At 38.7% G+C, this 21,841-nt stretch overlaps 2 protein-coding genes across 4 annotated transcripts in view; both read right to left on the reverse strand.

Annotated features, from left to right (window-relative positions):
- Window positions 1-706, reverse strand: part of Cr1 (complement C3b/C4b receptor 1 (Knops blood group)) — a 68,090-nt gene extending 67,384 nt beyond the window's left edge. The window contains exon 1 of the mRNA XM_077802939.1: window positions 586-706. Coding sequence (XP_077659065.1) covers window positions 586-706 — 121 coding nt within the window. The remainder of the gene's footprint in view (window positions 1-585) is intronic.
- A 9,588-nt stretch (window positions 707-10,294) lies between these two features.
- Window positions 10,295-21,841, reverse strand: part of Cr2 (complement C3d receptor 2) — a 30,925-nt gene continuing 19,378 nt past the window's right edge. For all 3 annotated transcript variants that reach the window (XM_077802976.1, XM_077802975.1, XM_077802974.1), the window contains 8 exons: window positions 21,728-21,800; window positions 21,286-21,368; window positions 20,127-20,519; window positions 18,954-19,139; window positions 17,480-17,665; window positions 16,813-16,836; window positions 16,083-16,158; window positions 10,295-10,388 (listed from right to left, as the gene is read on the reverse strand). In XM_077802976.1, the coding sequence (XP_077659102.1) occupies window positions 10,295-10,388; window positions 16,083-16,158; window positions 16,813-16,836; window positions 17,480-17,665; window positions 18,954-19,139; window positions 20,127-20,519; window positions 21,286-21,368; window positions 21,728-21,800 (1,115 nt within the window). The remainder of the gene's footprint in view (window positions 10,389-16,082; window positions 16,159-16,812; window positions 16,837-17,479; window positions 17,666-18,953; window positions 19,140-20,126; window positions 20,520-21,285; window positions 21,369-21,727; window positions 21,801-21,841) is intronic.

The raw sequence follows: 21,841 nt of genomic DNA on the forward strand, positions 1-21,841 counted from the left end.
AACTGTACTCCTAGCACAGTTAGCTTAAACGCCCTTGGGAGCCAAGTGCAGAGGGAGTGGGTTGGCGGATAGAAATGAATTAAGTGACAGACACCGTGATAGACACCCGACACTTCGTGCCATTTGGGTAGCAACACCATGATATCAATATCCCCATTTACATATGAGGGAACGGACTCCGACTGGAGTATTAACTTTCCTCACAGTTCAAGTTTCGAGGACTAGGACCAGGTTTGTAGAATTTCCAATCCTTTCTTTTCACTAGGATCAGCGCCACAGTCTACTATTGCCAGTCCAGGCTCTGAATACACAAAGGCAAGGAATTTCATGCAGCACGGGTTGAGCATTCCCGGCCCTCCTCTGCTCTGGGTGCCACCGAGCCCCCTGCGAGTGGGATCTCCACTCCAAAGGCAAGGAGGGGCTCGGGTGCACAGAGGGGTCCCAGACCCACCTGCGCTAAGTGCACTTACAGCCACGCCTCGGACCTCGCGTCCAGAGCAGCCAGGCCCTATTCCTGCAGCTGCGGGGCTACCTCGCCCCCTCCCCGGTCCCCGCCGCGCCTCCCCACGCCCACCAGCGTCTCACCCCAGGCGGCCGGCAGAGCCAGCAGCATCAGGACAGCCAGCAGGGCTCCTCCGCAGGGGACAGCGAGATCGGGCGCTGGGGGCTCCACAGGCTCTGGGCTTCTTGGAAAAGAGGCCCCCATTCTCCCCAGGCAGATCTAGAAAGCAGATGAGATCTCCAAGGAAATGAAGAAAAGTGCCGCGGAGAGACATCAATTGTTGGGCTCCGCGTCCAGAGTCTGGGGAAGGCAGAGGGGTTCCGCGACAAAATGCTTTTGACCACAGCTTCCCCTTATTGGGTGAGGTCTTGTTTACTCCGCATTATTTTTGATGAGTTTCGCTACCTTAGGGACCCAGGTGCAAGATCAAAGTCTGATTCAGCTCCCTCTTGTATTTTACGTGTGAGGACCTGCGGGCGGTTCCAGACAAAGACAGGGGTTTATCGCAGCTTGGTCAGCACACACTCTTGCACGACTGTTCGCCTTTGCAAGAATCCGTGTGGGTGGGTCAGCTAGGGAAATGCCTGCTCTCCGAGTTTCAAGGACATTCATAGTGCACAAATGAATATGAAGAATCGATTTATTATTGGTGAATTCAGATATGTCGTGCCATTGAAATTTTTTTTTAAAGAGAGTGACTTAATCAGGTTTGCATTTTAAAACTATAATTCTGTATATAATATAGAGTCTAGATTAGAATAGGGCAAAAGTGAATGCAGAAGACCAGTAAGGAGGCTTTGCCATCATCCAAGTGAGACTTCGAGGGCGCTATCACTGGGTTGCTATGTGAACCACTAACCAAGATCTTGGAGATGAAATGAACGGGATTTGCTTATTTTACTTCCTTTATTAAAGATAGTGGCAAGAGAAAGAAAGGAATCGAGAGTCAGCCTCAGGATTAGAAATCAATGAGATTCGAAATGAAATAAGAAATATGGAAGGACAGAGAGTGCAGAGGGTTAGTGCAGAGGGTTAAGAATTCAAGGATGAGAGAAATGGAGTATGTGTGGTAGTTTGAATAATGCCCCCCCTCTCCAAGAAGTTCACATTCCAAACCCCAGAACCTGTGTTACCTTACAGGGCAAAAGGGACTTTACAGATGTGATTAAATCAAGGATGTGGCAATGGGGAGATTATCCCTAATTGGCCGTGGGCTTGGTGTAATCACAGCGATCCTTACAAGAGGAAAGGAGGCAGATCAGAGTGGAGATGTCGATGATGAATGCAGAGATCAGAGTACTCCTGTCACAGACTAAGGGAGGCCACGTTTAGAAGCTGAAAGAGACAAGAAACATGCTCCCTTGGAGAAGCCACCAGTCCTGGCAACACCTTGGTTTTAGTCCTATCTGAATTTCAGACCTCCAGAATTGTAAAATAATAATTTTGTGTTGCTTTCAGCCATAGGTAATTGGTTACAGGAAAAAAAAAATAGGAAACTAATGGGAGAGGAGCATATCAAAGCTTGTTGTTGTTTTTTAAGTTGGAAGAACTTGGGCTCGTGACTGATGGGGTTTAGTGGTTTAGCAAAGGCCAGGTTGGGGAATGTTCAGAAAAAAATTGGGAATGTAGGTAATTTGTTGATTATGAGGCTGGGCTTCCAGAAAAGCACAGGAAGACTTTTGAACAAGGAAAGGGATGGGAGATGGTCAAAATCACAGGAATTAATGAGACAGTCAAGAGGGAACATGTAGAAAAAATAAAAAAGAAGATCAGAATAGAAAGGGAGGGATCTCTTCCACGCAGTGGTTCTGAACATCTTTGAGCATCCTGTATATGTCTTTGCTTGTCTGGTCAAGCTTATGGATCTCTTCTTAGAACTATTTTTTAATGCATAAGCAAAGTGCAAAGGATTGCAGAGAAAGCTAATCATATTAAAATACAAGTCCAATCATGAACCGTGTCCTAAGTGCTCACAGGTCTCTGGCACCTAGAACAAGGACCCTGAATTTACCCATGAAGTGAAACATGGGTCAGTTGTCTCTAATCACTGGACTTGGAATGAGTTGTGTGGGGTAATTCCTGAGGCGAGGAAACTAGAAGAGAGCTGAAAAGATATTGTAGCAGGGGCTGGGGATGTGGTCAAGCGGTAGCATGCTCGCCTGGCATGTGTGGGGCGCTGGGTTCGATCCTCAGCACCACATAAAAATAAAATAAAGATGTTGTGTACAACTAAAAAAATAAATATTAAAAAATTCTCTCTCTCTCTCAAAAAAAAAAAAAGATATTGTAGCAGGTATTTCAGTAAATGCATTAGCTTGTATGTCCTCCATGCATAAGTGTGATGGATTCGTGATGGAGTAAAGAGGCTCTGGGTGGAAGACTGTTCTCTGCTAGGTGCAGCTTCCCTAATGGAAACATGGCCCAGAAAGGCTGTATCACTAGGAGGTGCACAGAAACTTTCCAGAATACTGCCTCACTCATCAGTCCCTCTCTTCCAAATCTTACTTCCCCTTCCTACTTAAGAAATTGTAGTGTTCCAAAGTCTTAATTTCTTATTTTTCATCATGTTGTCCTCTAAGACTCTACTGTAAGAAATATCTGCTTTAATCATACCACTTTATCATACTTCCTTTTTATTGCAACCAATTCCATTTTTTCAAGGATCTATTATTATCCTTTCAAGTTATTTTTAATGGAAGAAGCCAGATCGTATTAAGCTATTGAAAAGGGAAAGCTCAATTCCTCAGCCTTACATCACATGCTAGTTTAATGACAACTCATTTCAAATGGGTCACTGTAATTCTGCCTGGTATTCCTATGGTTATTTAGACCATTTACTCTCCCATTCTCCTAAATGACTGTTTCATGTTTTTATTTTTATTTTAACATTGAATTATGATACTTCCTCCATCATTCTTAATCTCCATTTATGGGATTTCTTTCTTTTTTATCACTGAGAAAATGTAAGCAATCAAAGAATTTTCAGAATCTTCTATTTTCTGTCATTACTCCCACCAAATGCCTGTATTTGGCTTATAAAACTTTGTTATCACCTGTTAGTATATTTGTACCATTCGCTACCTCATCTGAGGACAACTTCTCCACTCTCATGCTAGGTTCAGTCTGCTTTTATTTGCTCAAGAAGTTCACTCCAGGAATCGTCTTTCTCCCTAGAATTGGCAACTCCTCCTTTCGATTGGACTTGGCATGATAATAGTTTCCCATGATAATTAGTCTCCCAATGCAGTGAGTGTAGCAACTGTTCAGTAATGTTCCTTTGGTGTGAAATGCTCTTTGCATAGAAGTCTACCTGTATAGCCATCTCCTCACTTCCTTGCGGTTTTTTTGTTTGTTTGTTTGTTTGTTTTTTGTTTTCCTCAAATGTGACCTTCCTTGGCCACTCTTTAAAATTCTACATCCATTCCAAAATCCTTTCCTCTTTCTTGGTTCTCATAATTTTAAAAATTAGCAACTACTATGTATAACTATAAAGCTCCAATAAAAAATATGCTAAAATGTATTTAATTTTTTCATCTTATTGCCATTTGACAGTCTGCTTATTGTCTGTCTCTCCTTCTAGAATAAATGCTGAATGGGGACATGTCAATTTTATCACCGCTGAATCCCACTGACCTAAAACAGTGATTAGCACGTAGAGGGTGGAAGCCGAATGACTGATGGTTGAGACGGTTAAGGTCAACTACTGTTTCAGAAAATTTAGTGGTGAAAAAGAAGAGAGTTTGAAAAAGAAACACGGATAATTTAGAGAGGATTTGTTTTGAAATGGAGGGAATGTTGCAATCTATTGCTTTAAATGGGTTCCTTCCTCTGGAATTTCTCCCCATATTTTTCCACTGGAAAATTCACTTTTTCCTCTGCTTCCATGTAGTTCAGGTAGACTGTGGGTTCTCAACCTCAATACTGTTGACTTTTTGTTCTAGGTAACTCTTCATCTTGGGGCGGGGGCTGTCCTGAGAGTCATAGCATGCTTGGCCATATCTCTGGTCTCTATCCACTAGATGCCAGTAGCATCCCCACAGTCCAGGTGTAACAACTAAAAAATATCTCCAGACACTGCCAAGGGTCCCTTTGGGGGGAAATAGTCCCATTTGGGAGCCACCAAGATAGATTTATCCTAAAGCTCCAAAGATTTATCCCAAAGCTCCAAAGCAGGGCAGGCAACTGAGGCCCTGGAATTGATTCGTTTGGAGGCATGTAACCCTATTTGGGTAAATCAGAACTATTGAAGAATTTGTTTACGAGAGAAGGTCTTTGTACTGGAGTGCTAAGCTAGTGGGATGTGGCTTTGGCAATGTCATCAAATAGTAGTTTTTAGGGAATGTCTGCCAGAGAATAAAACCAGTAAGGGAACGCAGAATGGGAGATATGACTGACTTCTGAGGATATGATTTGAATATTTAATTCCTGTTTTGAGAGAAGCCAACCATACCCTGGGTCTTTTCTGTCTTGTCATATAATAAATTCTGTTTTTTACCTAAGCCAGTGAGAAATGGATTGCTCTCCCTTGCAGCTAAATGGGTCCTGGCTTGAGGAGGCCTATAGGTGGGAAGAAGGAGCCAGAGAGGAGAGAGAGTGTAACCGATGGAGCAGTGTCCTAGAAGAGGCAGGATGTGGTGAGAAAAGAACGATACCATCTGTAAAAAGTGGTGGGTGGAAATGAGAATGAGGGTGAGTGGAGGTGGAGAAAGAGAAGGCCAAGACAATTGCCCTTTGATGTGTTCATGACCTGCTAAGAGTTCAAGGAAGGAGGGTTGAAGGTAGAATAAATGATTTGAGGTAAGTGAACAGATATCATAGGGAAATAAAAATGGTCCCACTGAGAGTGACTAAAGGACTTGAAAGAAATATCTGAAGAGATGTTTGCAACCATGTTCATGACAGCACTATTCACAATAATCAAGAGGTGGAAGCAACACCTCCAAGTGTCTACCAATAGATAAATGGATAAACAAGATGTGGTATGTATGTGTGCTGTGGTTTGGAAGTAACCCGCAAGGTCCAAGTATTAAAGGCTTGGTCATCAGCCCATGTGATATTGGGAGGTGGTGGAACCTTAAAGAGGTGGGGCCTAGCGGGAGGCAGTTAGGTCATTGGGGGTGTACCCTTATATTTCAACCCTGAATACCCCCTGCCCCCTGCTTCATGGCCATGATGAGGAAAGGTGAACAGACCTCCTCTATCATGCTGTCACCATGATGTACTGTGCCACCCCATGCCCAAAATAACGGAGTCAAGTGACCATGGACACCTCTAAAACCATGAGCCCCAATACACCTTTCCTTATTTAAATTGTTTATCTTAAGTATTTTATCACAGTGACAGAAAGCTAACACAATAGGTAACGGAATATTAACCTTAAAAAAAGAAGAAAATCCTGTCACATGCTACAGCAGAGGCGAACATCGAGGGCATCATGCTAAGGGAAATAAGCCAGACTGTGTGATTCTACTTGCTATGGGCTTCTAAGGTAGTCAAATTCATAGAAAACAAAAAGTGGAATGATGGTGTCCAGGAGCTAGGGAAGAAGGGAATGGGAATTTATTTTTTAGGGATATAGATTTTCAGTTTCACAAGGTAAAAAAAAAAATCCTTGTGATTTGTTTTACAAAATGTGACTACATTTAGTCCTACTGAACTGCAATTTTAAAAATGGTTAAGATGGTAAATTTCATGTTAAATGTGTGGGTTTTTTTGAACAAAACCACAACTTAAAAACATAACAAAAAATATGCTGAACTGCATATCTCATCTAGGAAAAAGTAGAGAGAGGAAATTTGTGGTCACCGTTGATCATGGTTTTGTGTCACAATGGTTTAAATGACTGAACACAGAAAATTAACAGCTAGAGCTAGAGTGTGATGGGAGAGGAAAGGTGAGTTGGATAAATACAAGAGAAGGCATTGGTAGTGAGGAATTTGAACTTGTAGGTTGAGAGTTTTTCTACAATGATCAAGTGGTGGGATCCAGAACGAATAACCTAAACCATGAACTAGGGCTGTGACTGTTATTCAAGACATTACTATGTCAGTTATGTCAGGAGTTTATTGATTCCAGTCAGGTGTGGTGGCACAGGCCTGGAATCCCAGCAGCTTGGAAGGCTGAGGCAAGAGGATCATGAGTTCAAAGCCAGCCTCAGCAACTTGGTGAAGCCCTGAGCAACTCAGTAAGACCCTGTCTCAAAATAAAACATAAAAAGGGCTGAGGATGTGGCTCAATGTTTAAGCACCCCTGGGTTCAATCTCTAGTACAAAAGAAAAAAAAAAGTATTGATTCCAGAAAAAACAGAATCATACAAGGCAAGTGATTTTTTTTCAAATACAGTTTATTTGAATGACTAATGTACACATTAAAAATATCCAAAGCTTGAAATATATACCAAATCATTAGAATTAAAACTTGACTCCTATAATTAAAAAAAAAACTTGTGCAAATTGAAATCAGTGATTATGGAAAAGGCAAAAAATATTATATAGTATTGCCAGAGAAACTTAAAACAAATGGGACTGAAAGTGAAATATTTAACCACATAAGAAAAGGAAGCTACTATTAAAATAAAGCCAGTCTTTTCCAAAAGGCAGGCCCATCATAATCACAGGGGGTACTCTGTATGTGGCTTAAGTAATTAAAGCCACATTAAACCCAAAGCATATGGCAACAGAAAGTTCGCTGGCTACAAAAAGAGGATTGGTCTAGAGGCGAAGACAGCTGTTTTCAGTGCCTTGGTAAGAAGGTGACACTTCTAAAGCCATGTCCTTGTTCATTGCCACAGCCTGGCTTTAGGCAGATCAGAGGGAGTCTTTGGCAAATCCTTGCACTGCTCATGGCAGTGAACCTCAGTTCCTGTCTTTAATGTCAAGCAAATTTTCTTTGATTTGCTTGGGAATAAGTACACACAGGAAGTTATTAGCTTATGAAATCACTTGACTGACGTTGAGACCACACAAAGAGACTTGCTGATCTTAAGATGATGTCTTTCCAATGAATGTTCTGTGGGATTCCAAGTCATGAACCACATTGAAATAGGTCCTTCCTGTGAAGGCAGCAGCGGTGCAACTTGATGTTCAAATAATGAGAGCGTTAATGTTTTCATTCAATTATAACCTTTAATGCCTATTAGAAGACATCATTCCATAAGACATGCTTCTTCAGAAAACAGGATCTGGAACAGATAATAATTGTATTTATGTTGATAAATGTGAATAACCCAATGAGGGAGAAATGGAAGTAATCATCTCATTCTCATTCATTCATTCAACAAATGTTTATTCAATGGGTTTACTCTGGTCTCTCATGGTTTGGATTTGGAGATCTCTCTGGTATGAAGTATCCTGCTCTCCTCTTCCCTTTTTCTACAACTCTCTATTAGTAACTTTTCTTCCTCCATTACCACTATGGCTTTTCTGTACATTGCTTATGGTATTTATTCTGACCTTATGATATATAAGTTTTATATTCCTTAAGTAATTTCCAAAAGGGCAGAGGTGGTAACTTCATTTTTTTTTTTTTGTCTTATAGGTTGTGTAGGAGAAAGCATTTTCAAGTAACTTTTGAACTTGAATTCTTGAGGTTGGCCAAGAGAATCTTTTAGTCTTGTTTTTTCTTTTTTTTTTCTCATCTAGGATATTATTTCATCTTGGTATTATTTGGGGATAGTATCTGTCTTTCAGGATGATAGTGAGGGCATGGAAGACGCTCAACATAAATGACTGGGCAGAGGAAACCTTCTGGTGTTCACCCCCATTTTCTGCCTCAGATGGATCCTTTAGGGTGCCTGTCCGTATTTCTGTACTCCCTCTGATTTAGTCTTCAATTTTTAGTTTACTATAAAAATGGCTTCTCCATTCTCCTTAATCTCTAGAGTCTTTTCCATTCTCAGTGTCAGCTGATCAATTTGTTTCTTTTCACTGAGAAGACAATCATCAAGGGGAATTTCCACCCATGCATTCACCACCACACATGCACCACCAAGCCTCCCACCCGCCTTCACCTGCACCTGTCTATTCTGCCTTCCCTTCTGTGACAAAGCCTTCTCCCGTAGCAGGCCAATCTCTCTGCTCAAGCAGTAGAGCCTATTCCTCATAGTGCCCCCTAGATGCTGCTCCAGCAAAGCTTCCCTCTTTCCTGCCATCACTTTCCCCCAGATCATTCCCGTCAGCATATAGAATAGCAGCATAACAGTGATTTATCCATTCTTAAAAAATATCTCCCCTGACTTCTTCCTCTTCTTTCTGCCTCTTGCTGTCACTCTATGTATCTGGTCCCCTTTATAGAAAAACACGTAGAAAAAGCTGTATGTATTGATATCTACAATTTATCTTCTTTCATCTGTCATAAGGTCATGCCAGTCCTACTTCTACCTGTCTACTTTCTGCCCAAACTGTTCTCATTGAGTTCATTAATAGATTTTGTGCTACTAAAGCCAATGGTCAATTTCCACTGCTCATCTTTTGTGACCTATCTATAGCAGTTGGTGGAGTTGGTCCTTGCTGCTTTCTTCTTTCTCCATTTGACTTCTTGAACAGCACACTCTGGGGCTCCTCTGTATCAGGGTCCTCTTCTGCCCCTTCCATCCTTTGTTGGTCCCTTCTCAACCCATATCTCCTCCCTGTTGGAGTACCCAAGGCTCAGGACCTGGGATTTTTCTCTTCCCTAGCCTCTTACACCACCCCCACCCTTGGTGATCTTATTTAATCTCATTGTCACATACATCCACACCCAGACAAGGCCCACATGCATATCTCCAGGCTGGACCTATTGCCTGCAGCACAGACTTGTACATCAGCCTGTACATTTCTCATGGTAGATGACTCATCCCCCAATTGGAACACCATTCTTCTCCCCAGTCTTGCTCTTCACATTCCCAACCACCTTAATGGCAACTCTTTCCTTTTGGTTGCTTAGGCCCAAAAGCCCTGACATCATCATCATTGCCTTGCTCTCTCTCTCTCTTATCCTGAAATAAACTGTCAGCAAATCCTATTGTTACCCTCTGAAAAATGCACGTGGAATCTGGATTCTTCTCTCCAGCCTGGTGGTGGCACTCACTATTTCTTGCTTGGGTTATTGCAGCAGCCTCCTCACTGGCACCCTGACTTCCACCCTTGGCTTCCCATAGTTTCTTCTTAACATAGCAATTATGGTGCTTGTGATGCTTCTTGGCTTAAAAATGTATCACGATGACCCACATACTCTATATAATCACCCTATCCCCATCCCCTATTCCTCTAATGAGAATCAGAGACTCTACCCCCTGGTCAGTCCAGTTGAAGTCACATTGACCACCTGGCTATGCTTCCAACATGGCAGCTTACTGCCCCTCATGATCTTTGTGCTTTCTCAGATGCTCTTCCTCCACGAAGCCCCGGGGACGTTCCTTGCTGCCCTCTACTCTTTGCTCAAATGCCATTCTCTTAGTAAAGACAAAACTCAGACCCACCATGTTCTCTCTGTCTCCTTTGCCTACTTTATTTCTCTTTATAACATTTATCTTCTTCTTTCTTTCTTTCTTAGTCATTGTACTATTTAGTTATATAGTTGTTGAATGGATGAATGGACTTTTACGAAACCAGGAAGATCAGTTGAAAATACGAAGTAGGTAAATTAACAACGTGCATGGTCACTAAAGATTTGTGCAAGTCAGAGCAATATATACTTAGTACTATGCTTATTGATAAAATAGCACTATGATTATTGGTAAAAAATGGAAGGAAATCTTGACATATAAATGAATAAAAATATTTAAATTTCATTAGATACCAGTTTGTCTTCTGATTAGCTTGCTGGGTTGTACGGATCAACAGAGTATATTTCTCGTGCTTCCAAATGAAGAGCTCCATCTTTAGGGCTTGTATTTGTATAATAATTGCTAAATGGAAGAAATAAGAAAAAAAGCAAAATTTTTTACTTATTAAAATGATTATTATAAATGTGTATCAGTTGTTTGCTCTCTATAAATGTAAACACATGGTAAGTACTTTGCATTGATGATTTTATTTTATTGTCTTAAATATTCTGTGAAGTAAAAACTCCATTTTTTGCAAAGGCACATAAAAATAAATTATTTGCCAGTGTGGGAGGTGTCCATGTCAGAAGCTGACACTAGACAGTTTTATCCCACATTCACGAGTCTTAGTGACTAACAAACATGACTCCCAAATTGAATAAAAAAGTGAAAAGAAGGTTTTATTTTAGGATAGAATCATAATTTTACCCCTTTGAGACTCCATTTCCCATTCTGATTTAAAAAGAAATTTTGATATTTAATGTTTAACTCAGAATCCTTACATACTCATACAGCTCTAAAAATTTTTAACTAATTTTCAAGAGAATGTACTATACTGTGGTGTGTGTGTGTGTGTGTGTGTGTGTGTGTGTGTTGCTGGGGATTGAACCCAGTGCTTCACTCATGCTAGGCAAGTGCAGTACCACTTAGCTACATCCTAGCCTTACTCTGCTTCTAAAGCCATGTTTCTAGAATTAATGGAAGACAATACAATGCCATCAGGAAGAGCTCTGAAATAAATTACTGGGTAAGAAAGATCACTGCTAAGGGTGCTAAGGCTACTTACAGCATGCCACTTACAACCACATTTAAGAGGTCAGCTTATAAAAGACACATTAAAGATATTATAAAATGGTAATCTTTGGGTAACTGTGAGATTTAGGCTTTGTTAAAATATCTTAGAATTTTCTTCCAATATTTGGGTGGCTTTTAAAAATATTTTATTTTGCCTCTAGGAATTCATTTTTGAATGATCACTCATCACATTTATAAAAAAGTATTCAAGGCAGCTCAAATGTTTATATTAATTATTAGAAAACAAATTGAAGTGGATTAGAAAATGGAAAGTGTGACACTTAGGTATTTAGTTTAACATATATGTTTGGTTCATATTAATTAAGGCATTTAAATATGTTATATGATGTAACATGCTAATAAATAATAATATTAAGACTGGAACATTATGCATTATTTGAACCTCTAGGCATTTCCAAATTTGCAAATTTTCCTACACATGCAATGCTCCGATAGCAAACTTAATAGCATGAAGGAAAGAGATAGAGACCACATTTTCTATTTATTTAAATTTTAAATGACTCTTAGCTAAAATTATCTTCCAACTTCCTGTGAGGAAAGCCATGCAAATGATAGCCCTATTATTATTATTTTGGAGGGGGATCCTTTTTCTCTCTTGAATTCTATGAAACTACTCTCTCCTCATTTCCGTCTACCTCCGTCTACCGTTTCCCTCTTGCCTTTTCAATATTACTGTCCCTCTGAGGAACTCTCTCATCCCCATTTTTACCTTTTCTGTTGTTTTTGGTCTCAAGGCATCCACTGTGATGTGTCACCCACCTGAGTTCGGGCCCCTCTCTTGAGTCCTCATCATGGCTGCCTCAGAATGCAGGCCAGAACGAAACTCATCCTCTTTCCCACAAAACCTGCCACTCTCCTCATGTAGTGAGCCCCTGGGCCACCTTCACAGGAGTTGCTCTGTGTGGCCCTTCTCCCTACATTCAGCAGATCACTAAGTCCTGGAAGTCCCATTCTTTTCATAAAGAAGATACCTCTTACATAGGTGCCACCCTCTTGACCTGCTACTTTGACTTACAGCCCAACTTGCCCCTTCTTTGGGAAGTGCAAATATGAACATCTTATTTCCCTGCCTAAGATCCTACAGGACATACTCCTGCTCTTTGTCAGGGTGTGTGCAGGGATTTTGATAGTCTAGCTCTTCACAAACTTTCTAGATTCCCCCCATGTCAAGTAGAACAGTAGTTCCATGGATGTTAAAGGACTATGTTGAAAAAAAAAAAAGTTTTGCAGTTCTATTTGTTTAGAAAAACTGCCCCAAACCAAACCAAAATGGGTTTCTTTATTGACATACTTTGAATACTCTCATGGTCATTTGAATACTCTCAGAGGTCATTGAACCTCTGCAAGAAAAATAAACAAAAAACAAAACAAAACAAAAAAAACAAAAAACCAACCAAACAAGTAAATAAATATTTATTTGTTATACATATACATATGTATATATTTATGTTTTAATCAGAAACAGTTCCATAGTGAAGAGGTGCCCACTCTGGTAAACACTAGAGTCTAAATGCATCCCAATTGTAGAATGTGGCCAAACCCATGCTCAGGCCCTCCCAGGTCTACAGTAAATTGCTTAGGTTCAAGGACACCATCAATATATGATTTCAGTGCAACCTCTTCATGTCCATTACCTGTACTAGGTTATACAGCTGTGAACAATGGCATCAGATGGCACTGGTTGCCCAGGAAATGATAGAACCTGTGGGGCTTGGCATGCTAAAGTAATTTTTCTGGGTATTTTGGGTGATGCATTTGGGGCGGCGTGACTTAGTCATCCCTAATCCAAAGTTATCTGAGACTTGATGAGACATCATCTGGTTATCTTCCCTAACACTATCATGTATGGAGACTCAAGAATCTATGCATACAAAGAAGTCTCTAATGCCTGATGGTATGTTGTGTTGTTGCTAAAAATGTATCCTTTGCAGATATCAGTATTCTGTTATTTCCACAAGGTTTATGTGTCAGGGGCTCTCTGATGTCACACCTCCATGTAAATCTATACAATCTTTATTTTCAATCACTACCACATGTACTATTTCCAAGTCATGTCAGACTGGTTATATAGTCCTTACAATACATGATAGGAAGTCAAGCTCCTAGGCTGTTATTCAAACTGCTCCTTCTATCTGGAATACTTTTTTCTTTTTGTCTTTCTTAAGTCTCATCTGAAACAGCTTCTTCACTATGAAACTGTTTCTGATTAAAATTTCCAATTATTGATCATTTGCTTTGTGTTCCTACCAAATATCCCATAATTCAATATGACAACACTACATTCTCGTTGATTTGCAAGCTTGCTTCTCAGCCAGACTGATATCTTCACCCTCTCTTCACCCTCTTATTTTCCTTCCCCCTCCTCTTCTCTCCTTTTCTTCTTTCCTCTCTCTCCTCCTCCTCTTCCTCCTCTTCTTCTGTTCTGGGGATTGAACCCAGGAATAGTGTACCACTACTGAGTTACACCCCCAGTCTCTTTTTAATTTTCATTTTGAGACAGGGTTTCACTAAGTTGCCAAGGATGTCCTCCGACTTGAGACCCTCCTGCCTCAGCTTCCTGAGTTGCTGGGATTACAGGCAGGTATCACTGTGCTCAGCCAGACTTTGATCTTAATGATACAGCCCATGTCCTACTACATCTTGTGATTCTAGTCTATGCTGGGGCTAGAGGTACTCAGAAGTTACTGCATAATAAAAGAACAAATGGTCACGGTCATTATCTCTCATCATATCACTTCTATTTCTTTAACATTATTGATTAAAAATTTTAAAAAACACAGCAACATATGGAAGAGTCTATTCTGAAATTGCTGATATTCTTTAACTTAACACACTGAGCAATAAAGACCAAAATAAGTAAATAAAAATATACAGCAAGGGGCTGGGCTTGTGGCTCAGCAGTAGAGCACTTGCCTAGCATGTGCGAGGTGCTGGGTTCTATCCTCAGCACCACATAAAAAAATAAATAAATAAAATAAAGGTATTGTGTCCAACTACAACTAAAAAATTTTAAAAAATGTACAGCAAGTGGAAATCATGACAATAATAATGATTTGTAGAAAATGCTTTTACTAACTTGATAACTCACAAAAAAAACTGTTAAAATGAATAATTGTATTAGGATAAAGATTCCTAGATATCAGTTGAAATTAATTATGTCAGAGCCAAAATGATTTTATTTACAAAAGCAATAAAAAGGATACTTAGATAATTTAAATTTATGTAATTATGAGGTGAACCATTACATTTTGACTGATAGATATTTTTAAAAAATATATCAAAATCTATGTTTCTGGAAGGAAACTGTGAATACTAATACTTTTTTCTTGGGGCTGTGGTTATGGTTGTATATAAGTAGTTCTATAACCTATCTGTAAAAATAAATGGAAAAAAATTTAAAGAGGGAGAAAATTGAAATCTCAGAAAAACTTTTATAATGCTATAATTTTTAATAGAGTACTTCTGGCTCCTAGAGACAGGCAGATCAGCAGAACACCATCTATTTTCCACATCTCTATCATGTGTCTCTGACATAACTCGAAGCTGTCATAATAATTAAATATTAATTATTTAATTATTATGTAAATAATTACACTACCTGGTAAAAAGCACTACAAAACAATGGGTAAGGAGGGATGTTCCTCAAAACAGGCTTTCAAAGAATTGACTACATAGAAAAAGAATGCAAGTGGGGTTACATCAACCACCAGGCCACAGAATAAATTCCAGTTGGATTCAGATATTTAAAAACAAATTAAAAGTAAAATGTAAAGGTATGTCTAGTTTCTGGATAAGAAAATACAAAAAATAGAAATCTAGTATTTATGCAAACAGAAAAAATAATTTAGTCAAAGAAAAGATGACTTGACTGTGGCAAAATTGTTTTTTGACTCTTATACCTAACTTTTCTCAACATTAAATACTGAATTCCTGAAAAATCATATTTGGGCTTAAGGTTTTCCTGACCTGAGCCAAATCTATATGGAAACAATTGGAGAGACCTAGTATGTTTCTGAACAAGAGAACATGAAAGAGGCCAATTTCTCAGAAATTCCTCTACAGACTTAAATGCAGTCATAACACTTGATTGATAACAATTTCAAAAATTGCCTGTAAGAAAAAACAGAATACAGAGGAAAGCCCCCAAAACTGTATTAGAGATCCTCTATCAGATATTATAGCAGCATAATACAATTTATATTAATTAAACACAAATTATTTTCGATGAAAGAATAGACAAATCAATGAAGCAGGAAAAGAGGTCGAGAAACACAACACATCCAGACACGTTAATTATTTGATATATAATCAAGTTAGAAGTTTCTGGAAAGTCATTTGGCAATATTTGTTAAATGTATTAAATATTCATATACTTATTCCTACTAATTCTAAAAATTTAAATTTATCCTAAAGAAATTAGCAGATGAGGAAGACAGTTTATCCAAAGGTTTTCCTCCTATCTTATTTATTATCAAAACAAATGTATATACAATAAAATTGTTGCAAAGCATGAATACACAGACTAGAATAATATGCTCTTAAGTAACTAAAAAAAGGATGTGAAAAATATATACATTTATCTAAATGGAAATCAAATTAAGATGAGATATTATAATGCCAAAACTTCAGTTTAAAAAGCAAAAAAGAAAGAGAAATATTTGATAGAAATAGACCAAAATATATGCAGCTGTTACCACTGGCATTTTGCTTTGTTTTGTTTTTCTTTCTGATCCCTAGATTTTGTACAGGGTACTATCTAAATAAACATCATTTTACATGAGCGGTGTGTGTGGGATCTTTTAAGTTCTTACAGAAGGGTCTTCCTTCTATATATCACCAGATCCCTCCTTACAGTTGTCACATTGCAATGTTCACTTCAAACAATGGGTGCTTCTGTGTTCAGTTTCCGACAAGAAGCTAAAACCTGTTGTGCATTTTGATCAAACATGCATTTGAACTTACTGTTCTCTGTACTTTAGTATCATGTATAAGGAGACACCAACCAAGAAGAGAGCAAGTACTGAACCTGCCACGATACCTAGGGGAAAAAAACAGTGACCATCAAATGCCAGGAAGACATGACCTATACCGTTATGGACTGATTGTGGGGCTTACGCTGAGTGTTTTGTGCTTAAGAAGTATTAAAAAGTTTTATATTTAAATTTTCTCAACCATAAACATTGAGTTCCTGAATAAATCATAACTGGGCCTAATGTTTTCCTGATTTGAGCCAGTCCACGTTTTATCTAAAACAGCAAGCATGATATCACAGGGTTCCAGTCAACTTTCTATTGGTTTTTGTTTGTTTCTTTTGGTTTTATTAGGAACATTGTCACTGAGGTGAAATTTGGAGCCCAGGACACCAGGATGCCATGATTTTTGCATAACAACATTTGACTCTCAGTTCTATTTTGCTAGAGCAGAATTTTTTTTCAAAAGTACCAAATCATGCAAAAGACCAAGGGGTAATGAAAGCAAAACTTTCATTTTAAAAAGCAGCAATAGTTGGCTATTTAAATTACTTATGCAACTCTATCCAAAGGGATATTTTGTAATATGACATACACATTAAAATAGGATCGTATCCAATAAATTGAAATGAAAAAATATTAACGGACTATAGGGCATCTAATTTTGTAAGTATTTATAAAAGACAATAAGAGATTTTCTTCAAGTATTTAAGAAAACTTACCAGAAAGAAGAGGAGCAAATGAACCTAAGAAGAATATAAAATCATGAAAATATCAGTCTACTGGTATAATTCCATGTGACCCAAGTCCCATTAACCTCTGGCAACGTACCAGAAGTCAGCTCCCTTCCAAGTCTATTTATTATAGATTGGATTCCTGAGTTGGACCCACTCTTTTATCATGTGACAATTCACTGGATTTTTTTTTTCACCTAAATTAGGTAGGTTGGGAAATTCACCAACAAGTAACAAAACAATATACTCAACTTTGTTATTAACGATTTCTCAGAATTGAATGCAAACATGAACAGTTCTAACAGGTTGGTTAACATGTTTTTGGAGCTTTTGTCAAATTGGCAAGCACTTATAAATAGAAATTAAGCAAGGAGGGAAATCACTGCTACAACTCTTTTCCAAATGGAAGGCTGTTAGTTTGCATTTTGCTCCTCTTAATGTTTCCCTCTTTTTCTTTTATTTATGCATTTATTCATGCATCCTCAGAAATCTGTGCTTTTTCTAGAATAGACCACTGGCTTCAAGTTCATTGTATTGTACCACTGGTCACAGACCTATGTCAATTGAAAGCCCTTCAGTCTCCAACATTGAGGCAGACACCTTATGCTCTCTCTCCATGGACCAGATGCAAGTAGCATGAAGCTTTATCACTTACGGGATGTACAGACAGCCAGGGGAGGGTTCCACTGGTGGTCGCCTTGGCACTGGCTCTGGGGGCTGCCCTCCAGGGTATAACCATCTTCACACTCCATAGTTACTACAGCTCCATACTGATACATCTTCCCAGGCTCCAGTCCATTCTGGATTCCATTCATATTCTCGGTGAAGTTACAGTTTACCTCTGCAATTAAAGGAATCAGACTGAAGTGGAGTCATACTTTGTTCCTTTACTAAGAAAGAAGCAACCCCCTTTTTTTTAAAAAAAAATATTTTTTTAGTTATACATGGACACAGTATCTTTATTTTATTTATTTTTATGTGGTGCTGAGGATTGAACCCAGTGCCTCACATGTGAGAGGTAAGCACTCTGCCACTGAGCCACAGCCTCCCAGCCCCAAGAAGCAACTCCTTTTAATGGAAAGGTTATGAAACCAACTTATTTCATTGTCAGTAAGCAACACTTCATTGAAATAGCAAACAGCAATATTTCAGGTATAGTCTCTTAGGGTCAGCTGTCAGTCTTAATAATCACCAGGTAATTTAAGTCAGATTGTTTTCTTTCTTTTTGCTTCCATATGGGATCATTCTAAAGGCTTCTTAGAGAAACGATGAAGGCTGAATGGGTAATATTAAATATTTTGAATTATTGGCTTATTTTCCTACTCCCCTTCTTACTCTCTAATTCATACTGGTATGTTTTCTCATTTTTCTTTCACCTTTCCAGTGTAGAGGTCAATAGTGTAAAATCAGATTTGAATTCTGATTCTCCTACTTACTAGTTGCCTGACTTTGAGTAAGTTATAAATCTCTCCAACTCACTGGAACCTCATCTATAAAACAGGGATAATAATGGCCCCAAACTTCTATGGATCTCAGGAAGATGGATCTCATGAGGTTGTGCATGTAAAGTGCTCTGCACAGTGTCTGGCATAGAGTAAAATGTGTTCAGCAACATTAGATATTAATTTACTATTCATACTTCATATGCAATGTTTTTGATAGCGAAGATGACTTTCTGAAGATTTTATAAAAAAATTTACCCATAATCCCATGACCACCCAGAGGAAATATGCTCAAAAGACCATCATATTTTTTATTGGTATTTTATCAAATGATTTTATCATAACTGTAACCGGAGCATAGATACAATCTGTGCGTAAGTTTAATCATGAAAGCTCTTCAACTTTCTGTATGTGAAGGATTACATTAGTGGTCATTTACCACACAGACTATAGCCTAAGCCATTTTTTCTGAGTTTGAAACATTCATGTTAATTAATATATTAATCCAATTAAGTGCATTTAATTAAATGATCCATTTAATAGCATTTCATTGGCTATTCTAAGTTGAACATAGAACATTTTAACAGTTCAACTATTCTTAGTTGAACATAGAAAATATCTATTTGGAACAAATCGATTTGCTAAGATCAAAAAAAAAAAAAAGAAAAGAAAGAATAGACAAAGTACCTTTACAGTAAGGGGCAGGGTGACTCCAGGTTCCCTCATATGTGCAGACAAGGAACTCTTCTCCCACCAGCAGGTAGCCTTGGTCACAGCTGTACAGGACTGACATTCCAGCGGCAAACTCAGCTTTATTTCCACCAGTATGAGACCCATTGGCGATGGTAGGTGGAGGCTGACACTCTAAGAAAGCTTATAGATCAATAAGGAAGGACCTTTAATTCGACATAGAGAAATACCAGACAGCACTATCTTAAGTGATAACAGTGCAGAAAGGCAATCGGCCATAAGCCAGTTAATTGGTAACCAGAAACATTCATTCCAACCAGACCAAGCAACACTGGACAGAAATGTATACCTCCTACTTACCTCATAGATGATCTAAAGAAAAGTAATAAAGGAAGATATTGTAACATCAGTGGCTGCAATCCACAGTTGTAATCTGTCAACCAAGAGAATTCTCTTCTTTTTCCTCTACCTAGCAAATAGGCTGTAGTCTAAGGATCCCACATCCAATGCCTTTAGGAACTAGGAAGTGAGTCTCCGGGTGATAAATCAGAGATCCCCTATCCTTTCAAAAGTGGTAATTGCTGTGGATGTCACTATTTGCAGGTTCACTAATTTTATTGGGCAACAGAGATGGGTTTCTCTTAAGACTACTGTGCTGGCCACAGAGAAGTTCTGGGGTCCTGAATTCATTTGGGTCGCTCATTGGCAGTCTCTGCTCTAGATAATCATTGACAGCAATAAAGCTCCCAATGACAACTAAAATTATAAGAAAGATAATTTGGTGGATCTGAAGGCCAGCTTCACTCTTTGGAACACCTACAGTTCTCCTTCTGGTTGGTATGACAGCCTTAAATATCAAATTATCAAGCAACATTACAGTCAAACATCAGCCAAAAAAATCTGTATTTTTCCTATTTTAAATTCATAAGAATAAGAAATTTGGAGCCTCAATTAATTTGGAAGTTAACTTTTGTCCTTTCATATAGTATTGCTCTACACATCGAAAACAGAAAGAGGGAAAAACATCATTGAGAAGGAAAATCAGATATCTTGTCGAACAATACAACCACCTTAGCTTTTAAATGCTTTTCCCTAGCCAGAATGGCAAGTGCATATTCAAAAACCTTTATTTTGTACAATATCCATATTTTATTCCTTAAAGGAACTTACCTTTTCTGAAACAAGTCGGTACCCCTGGTACCCAGGTGTTATCTGTATGACACCTTATCAAGTGACTTCCTTTCATGATGAAGCCGGGATTGCAGGCAACATGCAATAGGTCATTGTGGGAATATGCAGAACGAGTTTTGTTGAGCTTGTATCCATGTTTGATTTCTGGGTTAGGGCAGTGAGTTACAGGCGGAGACTGTAGGCACCGTGGGGGAGGTTCACTCCAAGACCCTTGTCCTAGAGAATCATTTCCGCACTGTAAAATTTTCTTCCCCAGAAGATAGAATCCTTGGTCACATTCATAAGAGACTTCATTTCCATACAGAAAGTGCTCTGCCATCACGCCCGTGTGCCTCCCGTTGTCAATCTTAGGTGGAGGGGGACAGTGAATAGCTGCAGGAGAAATTTAGAGGATTCAACTTCAGTGGATCCATCACAATGACGATCTTCATTCAGTACAGGTGACACTATGCAACTGCATTACATTTCACATAACTAAAAAACTTTTGGAAGCCGGATTATGCTTTTTGTTAAACATCTTCATTAAAAGGTGTGACGAGTAATACATACTTGTTCCAAAAAATTCAGAAAAGTATTAAGATAGAAAGAAATATAACTTTCTATATAAGCATAGAAAGTCTGAGTCACTAGTTAGACCACCACAACCTATGTTCTTATGGCCTAGAAATAAGAGCTATAGTTTTTTTAAATGGTTATATATTTTATAAATATATGGCAAATACTCACTTTCTATTATTTGTTTCCCAGTGCAAGGGTTGATAAAACACTGAAAGTTTTTTTTTTTTTTTTTTTTTTGGTACTAGGGATTGAACCCAAGGGCGCTTAACCACTAAGCCACATCCCCAGTCCTTTTTATTTTTTATTTTAAGACAGGCTCTTGCTAAATTGCTTAGAACCTCACTAAATTGCTGAGGGCTGGCTTTGAACTTGTGATCCTCCTGCCTCAGCCTTCCTAGCCTCTGGTATTACAAGTGTGCACTACTATGCTTGACTCAAACACTGATAGATTTTCTATTACCTTACATATACACTGAGGGAGAATCATAAATAAATGAAATTTCTTCGGTGGCCTTCCCTCTCTAACCCGCTATGTACACAGGTAGTTTTGTGGGTTTGTTTTTTTTTTTCTCGAATTTACCTTTACATTGTGGAATCTTCTGGAACCAAACCCCATTCTTAGCATCTTGACATTTCTTATAAGCATGTCCAGTCAACCGGTACCTAGTGAGAGACAGAATATAATACATTTACCTTTTTCCAAAATCACACTTCTGCAACTGGGCTTCTTCAAACTACAGATACAGAGGCACTTCCAAATAGGAACTTTGGCAGAGGAAGCTAGAACTCTTGATTTTGTAAATAAGAAAACTACTTTAGACTTAGAAACCCTGTAAAGCTCTTCCCATTTCAAGAAAGCATAGAAAGTCAGAGTCGCTAGTTAGACCACCACAACCTAATGCTCTCTGTGGGTGTAACAAGGAGGAACCTGTAAAGGAACTCATCAAGAAAAGCTGTGGGCAGAGTGAGTGAGCAAACCCAAGGCAGACCCCTTTGCTCAGAACGGGCTACCTCACACTCACCCGTCTTGACAGGCCGTGTTCACTAGTTCCACACGTGCCTCAGCTGGAAGCGTTGTCACATCCTTACATGCTTCTGGGGGAGCAAAGTTGGAATTTATTCATAGATACTTCATT

The sequence above is a fragment of the Urocitellus parryii genome, chromosome 9, assembly GCF_045843805.1.
Source record: "Urocitellus parryii isolate mUroPar1 chromosome 9, mUroPar1.hap1, whole genome shotgun sequence".
Lineage (NCBI taxonomy): Eukaryota > Metazoa > Chordata > Mammalia > Rodentia > Sciuridae > Urocitellus > Urocitellus parryii.